The sequence below is a fragment of the Trachypithecus francoisi genome, unplaced genomic scaffold, assembly GCF_009764315.1.
Source record: "Trachypithecus francoisi isolate TF-2019V2 unplaced genomic scaffold, Tfra_2.0 Lachesis_group11, whole genome shotgun sequence".
In the NCBI taxonomy this organism is placed as follows: domain Eukaryota; kingdom Metazoa; phylum Chordata; class Mammalia; order Primates; family Cercopithecidae; genus Trachypithecus; species Trachypithecus francoisi.
The window spans coordinates 112088263-112105229 of record NW_022681456.1 but is presented as its reverse complement, the minus strand read 5'-3'; the positions used below and the strand labels follow the sequence as shown (position 1 = coordinate 112105229).

At 38.8% G+C, this 16967-nt stretch overlaps 1 protein-coding gene across 9 annotated transcripts in view; it reads left to right on the top strand.

Annotated features, from left to right (window-relative positions):
* Positions 1 to 16967, top strand: part of PLEKHA5 (pleckstrin homology domain containing A5) — a 260555-nt gene that overhangs the window by 146348 nt on the left and 97240 nt on the right. For 8 of the 9 annotated variants that reach the window (XR_004439999.1, XM_033222732.1, XM_033222724.1 and 5 more), the window contains 3 exons: positions 2524 to 2639; positions 7494 to 7961; positions 15033 to 15498. Coding sequence is in view for 8 of the 9 variants with exons in the window: in XM_033222732.1 (XP_033078623.1) it covers positions 2524 to 2639; positions 7494 to 7961; positions 15033 to 15498 (1050 nt within the window). In the remaining variant the exon portion in view is untranslated. Of the gene's footprint in view, positions 1 to 691; positions 1345 to 2523; positions 2640 to 7493; positions 7962 to 15032; positions 15499 to 16967 lie in introns of those variants that run through there. The other variant, XM_033222728.1, reaches the window with a different exon arrangement.

Sequence of the window (16967 nt, the reverse complement as noted above, 5' to 3'; positions counted from 1 at the left end):
AGTGCTATTTTTGGAGATTTTTGTTTTCAAAAATCATTCTGCATTCTTTGCTTCATGATTATGGCTAAAATAAATTTCAGAGGTCACCTAGTTTTTCAGTCTGTTTTAGAATAAGAACTATAAGGTTCTTGCAGAAATTTCATTTTAAGAGAAAAGAGGGGGGAACTGCTGCTAGTTAACAATGAAAATGTTTATACCATTATAAAATTGATTCAATTTTAAATTCGCATCATTTTTAAAGAATACTGAGGACAGCAGCTGATTTACAACTTTTGCTAATTAATATGTTACATTAGCAGGCTGGGTGCAGTGGCTCATGCCTGTAATCCCAGCACTTTGGGAGGCTGAGGCAGGTCAGGATCAACTGAGGTCAGGAGTTTGAGACCAGCCTGGCCAACATGATGAAACCTCATCTCTACTAAAAATACAAAAATTAACCGGACATTGTGGCACTTGCCTATAGTCCTAGCTACTGGGGAGGCTGAGGTGGGAGAATCGCTTGAACCTGGGAGGCGGAGGTTGCAGTGAGCCGAGATCATACCACTGCACTCCAGCCTGGGTGACAGAGCAAGACTCCCTCCCCACCCCCACCCCCGCCCCCGCCGCCCCCCCAAAAAAAGCCAGGTGCGGTGGCTCATGCCTGTAATCCCAGCACTTTGGGAGGCGGAGGCGGGTAGATCACCTGAGATCAGGAGTTCAAGACCAACTTGACCAACATGGAAAAACCCCGTCTCTACTAAAAATACAAAATTAGCCGGGTATGAACAGGAAAGGTATAGTGGTGAGGTTAAGGGGTTGTGTGATGGACAGCCTCAATGAGAAGGTGATGTAACTTGAGCAAAGACCTGAGGATAAGAGGGGAGTATTTTCATATTTAAATTAACTTTATCAAAATAAACTTTTATCAACAGTGTAAACCAGGGAAACATAATTAAATATTTTATGATGTTATAACAAAGGCTAACACTTTGAAAATTTAAAATTATAACTTTATGAAGTACACATGTAGAGGTGCATGATAGTAGCACTATTATTTGGCCATGAATTTAAATTTTTTTGTTACTTGTCAGTTTAGCAAATGTTTATCAATTTGTGCTATTTATAGGACTTTTTTCTGCGTTTTTAGACTCTTAAAAAATACTACAATGCTAAAATAGCAATAAAAGGGACCATGCATGTTAAGTATATTTTCTCTGCGATTATTTGGTTTAGTTTTAATTTTATCTGTAACAAGAATAGTAATTGCTGTTTCACTTTCTTTCTTCTGTGGTATTGTTTCCTCTGAATGTGTGAGCTGCTTTACTGCTAAGTTTGTTGACAGTGATGCAAGTGCTTATCAGAATGGTAAGTAGAAACTTTATAGACAATTATTGAACACAAGCATGGAACTTAAAGCTAGACTGGGTACTTTGACATCATCTAGTAAATATTTCCATTTGACTGATGGCGAGCATAGGTGGGGACTCTTAGTGTCTTGAGTCATGGATGGAACTGGATCATCTTGACACCAGCCCCAGTGTTCCTTAGATTGATCACAGGGGCAGTGGTCTTTATTTTTCCAAAACCCCACTCAGAGAATCCAGTAACACTTTGTAGGTGGTTTTAATTATCTTAACATAGAACATTTGAGCAGTTTATTAAGGAACAGCTCAAAAAGGAAACACCATTTTGGATCATTTATAAATCTTTTGTGTTTGGGTGTAGGTATCTTTAAAAGATTCTATAAAATACAGCAGTGCCTTTTGACGCCTAAAGAAATTGCTAACGCAGGAGGGAAATGCCATAATATGTACATTCCTATTAATTTTGTTGCTGGTTGCTGGGAATATTCTTGAATAAAGAATATTTATTCTTAAATAAATATTCTTATTCTGGGCATGGTGGCTCACACCTGTAATCCCAGCACTTTGGGAGACCGAGGCAGGCAAATCACTTCAGGTCAGAAGTTCCAGACCAGCCTGGCCAACATGGCAAAACCCCGTCTCTACTAAAATACAAAAATTAATTGGGCATGGTGGCACATGCCTGTAATCCCAGCTACTTAGGATGCTGAGGCAGGAGAATTGCTTGAACCAGGGAGGCAGAGGTTGCAGTGAGCCAAGATCGTGCCACTGCACTCCAGCCTAGGCAACAGAGTGAGACTCTGTCTCAAAAAAAAAAGAGGTGCAAATTGCAGTAAATGGAAATTTTTAGAAATGTGGAGATGGAAGAGGCACCACTAAGTACTTCATTTCTCACCTCCTTTCCTTTCCATGCACTTTTTATTTTATTTTATTTTTTAATTTTAGAGTGTGCACACAACTAAAAGAAAAAGGGTGACGTTAGGGGGAAAAATTAATATATATTTTTCAAGTTAATAACTATATTTTTCTTGATTGATTTCCATATCTCATAGAAAAGATAAGTCTACTTACTCTGAAATTTGATAGCAGTGTTCTATGTCAGGAATCACTTATCTTTTTTTCTTTTTCTTTTACAGAATCCTATATTTTTATTTAAAATGATCGTGTCATTTTCAATCAGGCAGCCCATCCAAACATGCGGACCTATTATTTCTGCACTGATACAGGAAAGGAAATGGAGTTGTGGATGAAAGCCATGTTAGATGCTGCCCTGGTACAGACAGAACCTGTGAAAAGGTAAAGGCTTGTAGAAAAAAATGATGGTTATTTCCACTTCTATTTTATTCCATGCGTTGCCAGTATTTCACTGTCATAGTACATATCATTTTAATAGTCATGGTATGAAATCATTTTTTCCTCAGAAAGCAAGGATCAATTCCTGTTCTGAATTAAATTAATACACATTTTGTTAGTTTGCAATACCACCTACATTTTTATTCCACTTTTCTTCTTTTTCTTCTTTATTCATTTTCACCTATCAGTGTACTGGGGTGAATGCAGAATCCTAACATTCAAACTGAATGTTCTTTCTTCTTACAGAATTACGTGTAATTTCCGGTGAGTACGTTTTTAATTGTTACCTTAAAGCTACACAGATTTTTATCCTTTGAGATAGTGTTTTTAAGATTCTAAATCTTAGAAGAGAGTTTATTTTTATGAAGTTGTGTTTTTCTATAATAGTGTGTTGATATTTCTAAAGTGTAATAAATTACAGTAAGAAATTTTGATAGTTTCATTTTTTCAACATTTCTGATTAATTTTTGTTTCGTAGTGAATGTCTCCAGAAAATAGTTTATCAAGCATTTAGATTGGTTCCAAATAAATCCACTTCTTGATGAATTGTGCCTTTTTTATATTGAAACTCCACTACTCAGATTCCTTGAATAATATAGATAAGTGCTGTTAAAATTGACCCATGTGTTTTTCCCTGCATGAAGATATGAATCATTTTAATATTCTTCAATATATCTAGTTAGAGGAAATCTGATTCTCAGACAACATAAATACAAGTAGTATAATGTGCTTTTTAAAAAATATATATATATTCCTGTAATTTGAAGAAAAAATTATGATGCAAGTTAATTTTTCTTCCAGTGACAGCTCAGCACATATCTTATATAAGAAAGATGCTATTGTGCAAGTTTAGCCTTTTTTGCCTCTTCTCAGGAAATTAGGGATTGTTACAATATATGTCTAGTCCTTTGTTTTTCTTATTCTAGTGTGCATTTTAATAAAGTCTTGGCTTTTTGGCTAAAAGACTTAGGTTGATGCTGTGTATTTGTGCTATTTTTGTAAATATCAAGTCTAAATCAAGTTACCCAATCACTAGTAATTAGAGCTGGGGAAAAACTGAGAAGAAAAGAGGGTCTAGGAAATAGCTCTAGGACATCTATTTTTAAGAAAAAACACTTTTGCCATATGCATATTCCAGGATGAGAGCGGATAGAAGGAAAATCTGTTTTTGGAGTTACATGTGTAAAAATTACCTGAGTAGCATAAAGATGAGGTGGTTAGCACTGATAACAAGAGAAAACGTGTAGGTGAAAAGAATTCATTTAAAATCTTCAGGCTGACATGGTGGCTCACACCTGTAATTCTAGCACTTTGGGAGGTTGAGGGATCAATTGAGTCCAGGATTTTGAGATCAGCCTGGGCAACATGATGAAACACCATCTGTACCAAAAATACAAAAATTAGCCAGGCGTAGTACCACACTCCTGTAGTCCCTGATACTCAGGAGGCTGAAGAATGAGGATCACTTGAATCAGGAGGTTGAGGCTGCTATGAGCTGTGACTATGCCATTGCACTCCAGCCTAGGCAACAGAGTGAGACCCTCTCAAAAAAAATAAAAATATAACTTCAATACTTTAACTTCCAAGCAAAATTGTTAGGGAATTGTTTAGAATACAGAAATCTGTATAATAATTAAAATATTTATGTCCAAATAATTTCAATATTGTATATTATACTTTTCTCTGAATTTCAGCATGTTTCTACTTTATTTTATTAAATTTCCCACTCTAAAATCTAGTAATTACTCATAATTTGGGATGATAAAGATGACAATTATTTGACTTGTCTTGGCAACCTGACAGTTCACTGGTTATGTGCTTATACAATTTTCAGCCGTCTGTGTTAGTGTAATCTATTCAGACAAGATTTATTAATACCACCTGTGTGCCCAGCTTAGCGTCCATTATCCTATAGAAATTACGTGTTTTCTTCTACTCCTAGTTGTTGGAATTTTTATCCCACCCCATTAGATTTAGTCATTCAAAGTGAAAGTAAGTATAGAGAGATTTTGTTTGCTGGATTTTAGCTAATGCATTCATTTTGCTGTATGGCCCAAATACTTAAAATATTTATTAGAGCATATCACTCTAATAGAACATCCAGTTTTTAACTTGAGAGTTCATTTTCCCTAACTTTATAAAGTATTTCACCTGTTCACTACAATGTCATAGTCTCCTAGTGTGCAGATCATTGATGGCCAAAAGAAAAAAAGAAAATCTAAGTATAATATGGGTTCTCTGAATAATTTTCATCTCTAAGCCCATTATTTTCATTTTATATATATCAGTTTATTTTCTGCAATAAGTTAAGTGTCAAGGGCCGGGCGCGGTGGCTCAAGCCTGTAATCCCAGCACTTTGGGAGGCCGAGACGGGTGGATCACGAGGTCAGGAGATCGAGACCATCCTGGCTAACACAGTGAAACCCCGTCTCTACTAAAAATACAAAAACTAGCCGGGCGAGGTGGCGGGCGCCTGTAGTCCCAGCTACTCGGGAGGCTGAGGCAGGAGAATGGCATAAACCCGGGAGGCGGAGCTTGCAGTGAGCTGAGATCCGGCCACTGCACTCCAGTCCGGGCGACAGAGGGAGACTCCGCCTCAAAAAAAAAAAAAAAAAAACAATAAGTTAAGTGTCACTTTTTAAAATTAGATCACAAGTTTTACATTATTTTTGGTACCGTAGCATACTTTTCTGAGTCAGCTTTATTCCATTTAGAGAAAAGTCATCATATGTGTCTTTTTGATGACTTTTTTTTTTTTTTTTGATGACTTTTTCAATGATAAATCTTGGGGAAAAAGAAAAAAAAATGCACCACAGTTTTAATTTAAAATAATAGCTTTAGGCCGAGCATGGTGGCTCACGCTTGTAACACCAGCAATTTAGAAGGCCAAGATAAGAGGATTGCTTGAGCCCAGGAGTTCAGGATCAACCTAGGCAACCAGTGAAACCCCGTCCCCCACCAAAATTTAAAAATATACTGGTTGTGGTGGCTTGCACCTGTAGTCCCAGCTGCTTGGGAGGCTAAGAGGGAAGGATCACTTGAACCCAGAAAGTTGAGGTTGCAGTGAGCCATGATCGCATCACTGCACTCCCCACTGGGTTATAGAGCAAGAAACCTTATCTCAAATAATAATGGTAATAATCATGATGGCAGTAATAATAATAGCTTTAGATAGACTATAGTAATTATGTTTTAAAAATCTTTTCAGTTATTTTATGTTTAATGTTAAAACTCCTTTCCTCCCAAATAGCAAGGATACACGTGCTTTTAGTGTAAATTTTCTATGCCTTCTTTATGTTGTTCTTGTTTTGAGATGGAGTCTCACTCTGTCGCCCAGGCTGGAGTGCAGTGGCATGATCTCAGCTCACTCTAACCTCTGCCTCCCAGGTTCAAGCAATTCTCCTGCCTCAGCCTCCCGAGTAGCTGGGATTACAGATGCCCACCACCACGCCTGGCTAATTTTTATTTTTTATTTTTCATAGAGACCAGGTTTCACCATTTTGGCCCGGCTGGTCTCAGACACCTGATCTCAGGTGATCCACCCACCTTGGCCTCCCAAACTGCTAGGATTACAGGCATGAGCTGCCACCCCTGGCCAACTTTTATTTTTCAGGAGAAAGAAGCACATAGTCTGTCTTAGTAAATTTTCCCAATTCTAATATTGCCTCCAATCTAGAAGCTATGGTTTATATCTAACCTAAATATATGGGTGGGTTAAGTTTACTCCAAGAAATATAGTCACCTTTTTTTTTTTTGCCTCAGTGACCATATTCCAAACTTTCTAGATATCTTCATCTATAGTTGATTACAGATATATGTATGTAGATCTACATCTTTTCCACACATCATAAACATTGACAGCATTACCAAACCTAGTTTCTGATAGAAGCATTTTTATTTATTGGAATATGGAGGGTTGGCTGGCTCCTGAGAGGCCTCCTAGAGTGGCATGATCTTGGCAGTTTCGTGCAGATTCAGACACTCAGCTTGATCTTTTCAGAGTCTGGAAGTGATTAGTGAGCAGTACAACTGTCAAGTGACCTAGACACATGCTGTTAACTAGCTCATTCTTTCAGTGGCCAGGTGGACATGGGATGCCAGATTCTAACCCAAAGATTGCTTGATGTGATAGAATTATGATGGCAGTAAGGTCTGTGCCAGCCACTTGTTAACTCATCTGATTCTCACAAGAACCCTCTCATCTTGGTGACACAATCATACCCATTTATCAAAGAGGAAGCATAGGCACTTGAAGTGTTCTGTACTTTGCCTGAAGACACAGCTAGTAAGAACAGAGTTGCAACCCGGACGTGTGCAGTCAGACTTCAAGAGCTCTAAAATTATACTGAGTTCCTCTTGAATACAGACAAAAGGAGTTAATCATATGGTTCAGATCTTTGATAGCATCAGACTGTAATTTCCTGTTGCAGCCATTTCCACAACCAGACTCATGTTTGTCTCATGAGTCAACAAGGAGTGTAGATTTTGTGGTTTAACTGTCATAAGGCAGTCTTAATTTGCTTTATTTTCAGATTCCTAATGGTGGGAGCACACATCACTTTTTACCCTGTAGTTCTTTTATGTTTTCTTTTTCCCCCCTTTCTGTTTATACATTCTGGTGCTGTGCTTGAATGTTAATATCACAGCATTGGGTATTTGTGTAGACTTGTCCACTGTGACCCTTTCCAGTCCCCTTGCCCCCACCCCCATAAAGTAGAATTTTTCCTAGATTGAATCCCAGAAGTAATGTGTGCATTATTTCATCTGATTTACTATGATTTTCTTCTCTGATTTCAGAGTGGACAAGATTACATCTGAAAATGCACCAACTAAGGAAAGCAATAACATTCCCAACCATAGAGTTCTAATTAAACCAGAGATCCAAAACAATCAAAAAAACAAGGAAATGAGCAAAATTGAAGAAAAAAAGGCATTAGAAGCTGAAAAATACGGATTTCAGAAGGATGGTCAAGATAGACCGTTAACAAAAATTAATAGTGTAAAGCTGAATTCTCTGCCATCTGAATATGAGAGTGGGTCAGCATGCCCTGCTCAAACTGCACACTACAGACCAGTCAACTTGAATAGTTCAGAGAACAAAATAGTCAATGTTAGCCTAGCAGATCTTAGAGGTGGAAATCGCCCCAGTACAGGGCCCTTATACACAGAGGCTGATCGAGTCATACAGAGAACAAATTCAATGCAGCAGTTGGAACAGTGGATTAAAATCCAGAAGGGGAGGGGTCATGAAGAAGAAACCAGGGGGTAAGTATATGTCTTGTTATTATGAACCCAGGTTTTTTTGATGCTGTGTTGTTGGAAATTGGTTTCTGCGCTACTAATTAAAATATTGGTTTAGGCCGGGCACAGTGGCTCAAGCCTGTAATCCCAGCACTTTGGGAGGCCGAGACGGGCGGATCACGAGGTCAGGAGATCGAGACCATCCTGGCTAACACGGTGAAACCCTGTCTCTACTAAAAATACAAAAAACTAGCTGGGCGAGGTGGCGGGCGCCTGTAGTCCCAGCTACTCCGGAGGCTGAGGCAGGAGAATGGTGTAAACCCAGGAGGCGGAGCTTGCAGTGAGCTGAGATCATGCCACTGCACTCCAGCCTGGGAGACAGAGCCAGACTCCGTCTCAAAAAAAAAAAAAAAAAATATTGGTTTAAATTGTGTTTTAGCTATTACAGCTTCATTACTATGTCTTTTGTTTATGATGATCAGATATAAGTATTTATTCTCTGTCTCTTATGTTCTGTCACTCAACTTTGTTAGTGGCAAGGAGTCATCCTACCTGTTCAAGCACAAGAAAAGGCTTGGGTTACAGGTAGAGATAGAGTTTATTTGGGAGAGGGAAGGAGCAAGCCCTATCTTCCCAACTCACCCCTGTCTTGTCCCCTGCCATTATCACCTCTTCTCTGACCTCCATTACCAGTTTCTGCAGCTTGGTGCAATGTAAGGATCTTCTGAGACAAGTAATATGGAGGCAGCAAAGGCCTACTGCTCCCTAATTTTCAGTCTTATTCTTGGGCTTTCTTTAAATCAGGATGCACATAACTATTAAATACAAGGCCAGAAGCAGTTGTTCGTGCTTATAATCCCAGCACTTTGGGAGGCCAAAGCAGGAGAATCATTTGAGGCCAGGAGTTTGAGTCCAGCCTGGGCAACCTCGCAAGACCCCATCTCTGAAAAAACTTTTAAAAATTAGTCAAGCATAGTGGTGCATGCCTGTAGTACCAACTACTTGGGGGAAGTTGAAGTAGAAGGATTGCTTGAGCCCAGGACTTGGAAGCTACAGTGAGCTATGGCTGTGCCACTGCACTCCAGTCTGGCAGCACAGTGAGAACCCAACTCTAAAAAAAATGAAAAGTAAATGTATTTATGTGAGCATTTATTCATTTTTGCATGCACTTTTTCTTAATATATTTATTGTACAACTGCTATTTGCTAATTGTGAGACTGCAAAGTCAAATAATGAAAAGATACAGTCCAGGTTCTCACAAAGATAATTCTCTACTAGAGGAGACAGTTGAATAAGTAGATGCAATTTAGTGTGACAGATACAATGAAGGCAGACCAGGGTGCTGTAGGAACACATTTCGGGACAACCAACATAATCTTAAGGATTCAGAGTCCAGGAAAACCTTTGTAGAGGAAGCAAAACACAAGCTGTGATATGAAGAATGACATGCATGTTATGGCTTAAATATGCAAAGCTCCAGGGTTGGTAGAGAACAGAAGAATCAAAAGAAATCCAGTATGACTTGGTTGTGACTGGGGAAACAGTGAGTGAAGAACAAGGCTAGAGACATAAGCTAGGAGAGATGTATTCAGATTGGTGTCTCAGAGATCTGGAGAGTAAATTGGAGAAAGTTCAAAAGTTACTTAAGTGATTGAAGTGAGAAGAGGAAGAGGATGTATTCAGGATATAATTGACAAGTCTAGTTGGTTGCTTTGATGTGCTTGACTGCAAACCCGTCTTGCTCAAGATTAAGTTTGGTGCTGGGCGAGGTGGCTCGCATCTGTAATCCCAGCACTTTGGGAGGCCAAGGCGGGCGGATCACTTGAGGCCAGGATTTCAAGACCAGCCTGGCCAAGATGTTGAAACCCCATCTCTACTAAAAAGACAAAGATTAACCAGACATTTTGGTGCTCACCAGACATTTGGTAATCTCAGCTACTCAGGAGGCTGAGGCAGGAGAATCTCTTGAATCCGGGAGGCAGAGGTTGCGGTGAGCCAGGATCACGCCACTGCACTCCAATCTGGAAGTTTCTTGAGGGAAATCAAGAATAGCACCCTGCCTTTTTGGCCTGGGCAACTAGGGTGCTTTGGTGCCTTTGACTGCAAAGAAAAGATTTGGGAAAAGAGAAGATAGTGGTTGGATGGGTTATGTGAGGTAATGCATATGTTAATTAGCTTGATTTAGCCATTCTACAATATATCTATGTCAAAACTTCATGTTGTTCACCATAAATATGTATAATCTTATTTGTCAATTTTCTTTAAAAACAGAACTGGCAAATGCTCAAATTTAGCAGTAATCAGGGAATTGCACATTAAAGAATCAATTAGGCATTATTTTTTGCTTACCAGATTGACCAAAATTATAAATAAATGAATTAATGAAGGCACAGGTGAATAAAAATTAGATTACTTAATGTTGGATGAATGACAAACACGAATAAGTTCGTATATTACTAGCAGGAAAATAAATTAATACAATTTGATTAGACAGAAACAGGAAGCAGTTCTGGGGGAAAAAAATGAAAGGATGTTTGAAAGTACTTGGGAAAGTAATGACTTTCAGGAAAATAATAAAAATCTAAATCAGAAGATTGCTGAGTCTCTGCTCACCAAGTTAAATCTCACTTCAAAGAAGAATCACTTTTCCCCAAAAATCATACTTTAAGTTTAAAAATGTATATAGAGAGTCAACAGATATCTTGAAATTGGAGGATTTTTAAAAAATTATTAAGTATAAATACTGGTTTTAGGTTCCTTTATGAGTAATTCATATCAGTAAAGTCTTTCTGTGACTTCTTTCTTTTGGACATAGACCAACAGCTTCTGAAGGCTGGTTTTAGGTTATTTTGAGCTAAGGTTTTCTCTGGGTTCCTCCTACATTTTTGGGTTAACTGTTATGCCAGTTTTTATAAATACTGTTATTTAGATGTTCTTTTGAAATAGCTTGAGTCCACTTTGGATCATAAGAAAATATCATCTACATTATGATATAAACTTCATCATAAAAATAGTTGTGTTTTATAATGAAATGATTTTTTATTGGTGGAAAGAAAATAATTGTAATTCAATATCTAAATCATTTTTTTAAAAGCTTTATGAAAGCCTTTTATTATTAAAGTTCTCATAGGAAGAAAAAGGTTTAATATTTAGTCAAATAGTAGATCCCTGCATCTGTGAACAAAGCTTTAAAGTTTCATTCTGAGTGGCAGGCACTGTTAAGATGCATGGTCCTTAAGCCATTGTTCTGCATGGCAGAATCACAGGGAAAGGGTTTTTATGGTGCTTGACAGGCAGCTGCTGGTCAATGGGGCACTAAATCTGATGCAGGAGCTTAGAGTATTCATTTCTTAAGCTTTCAGTTAAAAGTAAATCACACTTTGCTTAATTTGAATTTCTTTGGGGAAAAAAGTCACTAAAGGGAATTGTAGTTTTGAAAAACAGGTCTCAAAGTGCTAGAAATATATGGGATAAAAATAAATTTGCTTGATAATAATTTAATTTTTAATTAAAATTCCCCAAATGTGGTTCCAAAGATGACAGAAGAGCCTTTTAATGTCATTAATTAACCAAGCTTACTAAAAATATACATATCCTGCTATTAATGATCATATGATAGTTGACAGTTCAGGTTCAATATACATCTCTACAACAGGGCCCAACCCACACATTATGAATACTTCAGAGCGCTTGACTGTCTTGATTTTTGATCAACCACTTTTCCTGTTTTACTGTTTTCCCACTATATCCCCTCTGGATGCTTTAACTCACAAAGAGAAGGTATATTTAACGTGAGATTTTCCCTTAGTATAAAGGTAACATAATTTTACTACCCCAATAGATACCAATTATGCAGGCAGTTTATTAATTGGGTGCCTCATAGTCCAGTGCACTCAACTCATTACACCTCATCACAATGAAATCTCTCTCTTTTTCTTTTTTTTTGGAGACAGAGCCCTCCCTCTGTTGGCCAGGCTGGAGTGCCACAATCTCAGCTCACTGCAACTGCAACCTCTGCCTCCCAGGTTTAAGCAATTCTCCTGCTTCAGCCTCCTTAAGTAGCTGGGAGTGCAGGAGCACACCACCACGCCCGACTAATATTTTCTAGTTTTTGTAGAGATGGGATTTTGCTATGTTGAACTCCTGAGTGATCCACCCACCTTGGCCTCCCAAAGTGCTGGGATTACAGGGGTGAGCCACTGCACCCAGCCTGAAATCTTTTTGTAACTATAATATAGCAGTATTTGTGCATTGTTACTGACAGGTCTTTGGGTCAAAAGAGAGCTCTTATATCCAGATTATCAGCGAAGGATTCCCCGATGATTAAGAGTATGTTCAAATAATTTTCCCATCAAATCTTTCATCCCTTCTGGCCCATGTAATTACCAGTATCTCTGACATTTTCACAACCAGTAAGGGCCCATGTAATATTAGGAAAAAGTTGTTAACTAAACATTGAAAGAAGAGATCAGGAAACCTGAGTTTGTGGAGTCCCTACCCTTCCACACACTTAGTTCATTGAATTATGTTGATTTTGATGTTAGGATATAAATTTATGCCCATGGAGATGATAGTATAAGATGAATACTTGTGATTTAATTTTGCTTTTTCATTTTCTTTATTTTATTTTATTTATTTGTTTATTTATTTATTTTTTGGAGACAGAGTCTCTGTCTTATCACCCAGGCTAGAGTGCAGTGACACGATCTCAGCTCACTGCAACCTCCACCTCCCAGGTTTAAGCAATTCTCCTGCCTCAGCCTCCCGAGTAGCTGGAACTAAGGCATGCATCACCATGCCTGCCTGATTTTTGTATTTTTAGTAGAGACAGGGTTTCACCATGTCGGCCAGGCTGGTCTCGAACTCCTGACCTCAAGCGATCTGCCTCTTCAGCCTCCCAAAATACTGGTATTACAGGTGTGAGCCACCACGCCCAGCCTAATCTTGTTTTTTCTAATCTAGATGTTTCTGGTGGTGGTGGTGGTTAAAAGGTTATGTCTGGGAAAAATAAAAAATCAGCCAGGCATGGTGCCATATACCTGTATTCCTAGCTACTTAGGAGGCTGAGGCAGGAAGATCACTTGAGCCCAGGAGGACGAGGCTGCAGTGTACTCCACTGCACTCCACCCTGGGTGACAGAGTGAGAACCCATCTCAAAAAAAAAAGTATGTTTGTATTTAGAATTTAAATTATACCTACACCTCTGCATCTAAAGGAAATAGGAGGCTGGGCACCCACTCCTATAATCCTGGCACTTTGGGAGGCTGAGGCGGGCAGATTGCCTGAGCTCAGGAGTTCGAGATCACCCTGGGCAACATGGCAAAACCTATGAAATTACAAAAAGTTAGCTGGGCTTGGTGGCTGGTGCCTGTAGTCCCAGCTCCTCGGGGCAGAGGCAGGAGAACCGCTTGAACCTGGGAGGCGGAGGTTGCAGTGAGCTGAGATTGTGCCAGTGCACTTCAGCCTGGGCAACAGAGCAAAACACTATCTACAAAAAAAAAAGATAATAGGAAAACACACGTGTTAACTTTACATAGAGTTTTTAATTGACTCTTTTTTTCTGGCTCACTCCTCCCCTAACTAACTTTTAAAAATCTTTTTTATATCATGAATTTCACCTAGTATGAAGTTGGCACTGTGATAGTTTTTTTTTTTTTTTTTTTTTTTTTTTTTTGAGACGGAGTCTGGCTCTGTGGCCCGGGCTGGAGTGCAGTGGCCGGATCTCAGCTCACTGCAAGCTCCGCCTCCCGGGTTCACGCCATTCTCCTGCCTCAGCCTCCCGAGTAGCTGGGACTACAGGCGCCCACCACCTCGCCCGGCTAGTTTTTTGTATTTTTTAGTAGAGACAGGGTTTCACCATGTTAGCCAGGATGGTCTCGATCTCCTGAGCTCGTGATCCGCCCGCCTCGGCCTCCCAAAGTGCTGGGATTACAGGCTTGAGCCACCGCGCCCAGCCAAGGCACTGTGATAGTTTTATAAATTCAAAATAGTGTTTTTATCAAAGTGGCTTTTTTAAAAGTAGTAAACTGAAATTGTATTCTTTGATTTTTGGAAATGATAGTATTCTGTGCTTAGTATGCAATTACATATCCAATTCCCAAAAATAGCATTTTAAAAGAACTATACTTTGCATGCATAATGTACATGAAGCATTTTTAGATTGCTTTAAAAAGGCTCCTGAGAAATATTCCACCATCTATGAAGTGGAATATTAATTACTGTGCTGAAAACATTACAAAATTGCTGAGATTGCAGTTTTATATCTGAAATACTGTGATATTTAAGTATTTTATCTTTAATAGAATTCTGAGCATCAACTCCAAGTCATTTTTATATTTCAGCTTAGGAAAAGCTATGAAAGGAAGTTATTCCTTCAAACCAAATGTACTGATGTATTTACTCCCATAAATAACCATACTTCCTGAAAGAAAACATCCAACAGAATAGTCAACATATACTTGCAGTAATTTATTTCCTGTCTTTATGCTGTATGGGTGTAACTCACTTCATAGTTCATCCATACATAGAAATCCTAGTGCTCTGATTTCTCAAACGAAGTATAATAGTCTTTCATCTTTAAATCAAACTGTACATTGTGTGGAACTAATAATATTTTGTGTAATTGATATAGGTGCTGTTTATCTTGTGTTAAGTTTGTTAAATTGAATTTCATAAAAAGATTAAAATCTGTTAATAGTGTATATCTTGTATAATATTTCAATCTTTAAAAAAAATACATTCTAAGCCGGGCACGATGGCTCATGCCTGTAATCCCAGCATTTTGGGAGGCCGAGGCAGGTGAATTACCTGAGGTCAGGAATTCAAGATCAGCTGGGCATGGTGGTGGACGCCTGTAATCCCAGTTACTTGGGAGGCTGAGGCAGGAGAATCGCTTGAGCCCGGGAGGCGGAGGTTGCAGTGAGCCGAGATCGCGCCATTGCACTCCAGCCTGGGTGACAGAGCGAGACTCCATCTCCAAAAAAAAAAAATTCTAGTATATGTTTTACTTACTGAAACAAAAGAAATGTACTCTAATTTAGAATTTGGAAAATAACTCTCCTTCATGTTTACATTTTAATTATTTTTTTATTTTAGAGTAATTTCTTACCAAACATTACCAAGAAATATGCCAAGCCACAGAGCCCAGATTATGGCCCGCTACCCAGAAGGTTATAGAACACTCCCAAGAAACAGCAAGACAAGGCCTGAAAGTATCTGCAGTGTAGCCCCTTCCACTCATGACAAGACGTTAGGACCGGGAGCGGAGGAGAAACGGAGGTCCATGAGAGATGACACAATGTGGCAGCTCTACGAATGGCAGCAGCGTCAGTTTTATAACAAACAGAGCACCCTCCCTCGACACAGTACTTTGAGTAGTCCCAAAACCATGGTAAATATTTCTGACCAGACAATGCACTCTATTCCCACATCACCATCCCACGGGTCAATAGCTGCTTATCAGGGATACTCCCCTCAACGAACTTACAGATCGGAAGTGTCTTCACCAATTCAGAGAGGAGATGTGACAATAGACCGCAGACACAGGGCCCATCACCCTAAGGTAAAATAGCTGCTCATTTTATGTTAACTCACTACCTTATAAGTGCTGTGTTTTCTTTCTAGTATACTATTTTAAATGTGAGAGACAAAAGAATGAGGAGAAAGTAAGCAAGGCAGCTCTATTTTGTTTTAAAAAATAAATAAAAATATTTTACAACATTAAAATCTCATGTATAAAAAATACCTAATGGCAACACTTCATCTCTCAGGAACACAGGAGCAGTTCTTTTGAGCAGATGCATTCTGTATTCTCTGCTTGATACCATATCTCATAAGTTCTCCGTGTAGGTTAACACCACGTGCATTGTATTGGTTGTTTTTGGTTTTGTTGTTGTTGCTTTGTTTTGAGATGGAGTTTTGCTCTGTTGCCAAGGCTGAAATGCAGAGGCATAATCTCAGCTCACTGCAGCCTCTGCCTCCCGGGCTCAAGTGATTCTCCTGCCTCAGCCCCCCGAGTAGCTGGGATTATAGACATGCACCACCACACCTGGCTAATTTTTGTATTTTTAGTAGAGTCATGGTTTCACCATGATGCTCAGGCTGATCTTGAACTCCTGATCTCAAGTGATCCACTGGCCTCGGCCTCTCAAAGTGCTGAGATTGCAGGCATTAGCCACTGTGCCTGGCCTAGACCACATTCATTGTTATTGGCTTTTTATACACTTGCAAACTACACCTACTGTCTTCTGGCATACCTGAAATTTTGTATCAAGCTCATCCTGTTGTTCGTGAGGATAAAAGTGTTAACTTTATCTTCTAACCAACAATAATAGCATATTGAGATAACTCCTTAAACACTCAATTTAATATTAGAGCTTAATGGTATATATACATTTAAAAAATGGAGATCATGTTTTACTTTGTATATTAAGTTGGTTTAAGCATTGCTTAGTATAGATTACTTGAAGTGAATTCAAAGTGCTTTGTATCAATCAGCTTTTCATAATGCTAAAGCAGTGGCTTTGATTAGTCAGCTAGTACACAGCCAGTTCCCTAATGTCTATCCTAAACTACTTTTTTTTTTTTCATACTAAAGAATTCTTTGGCCAGACATAGTGGCTCGTGCCTGTAATCCCAACACTTTGGGGAGCCAAGGCCATAGGATCACTTGAACCTGGGAGGTTGAGGCTGTAGTAAGCTGTGATTGCGCCACTGCACCCCAGCCTGAGCGACAGAGCAGGACTCTGACTCAAAAAATAGTAATAAGTTATTGCTTTATACTATTTTAAAATGCTCTTTTCTTACCCTTGTGACAGGCTGAATCCTTCAGCTGCATTATTACCTAAAGCATTTGCTTGATACTTCCATAAATATTTATAAAGATTAATAAATTAATCAGGAATTTTCCTTTGAAGAAAGTTTTAATTTGCCTCACAAAAAAGGCTCACTTTGAACTCCATTGTAACAAAGTTCAGGGTTTCCTCACTTTGTCCAAAGACTAAATCATGATTGATAAAAATGGTAATAATA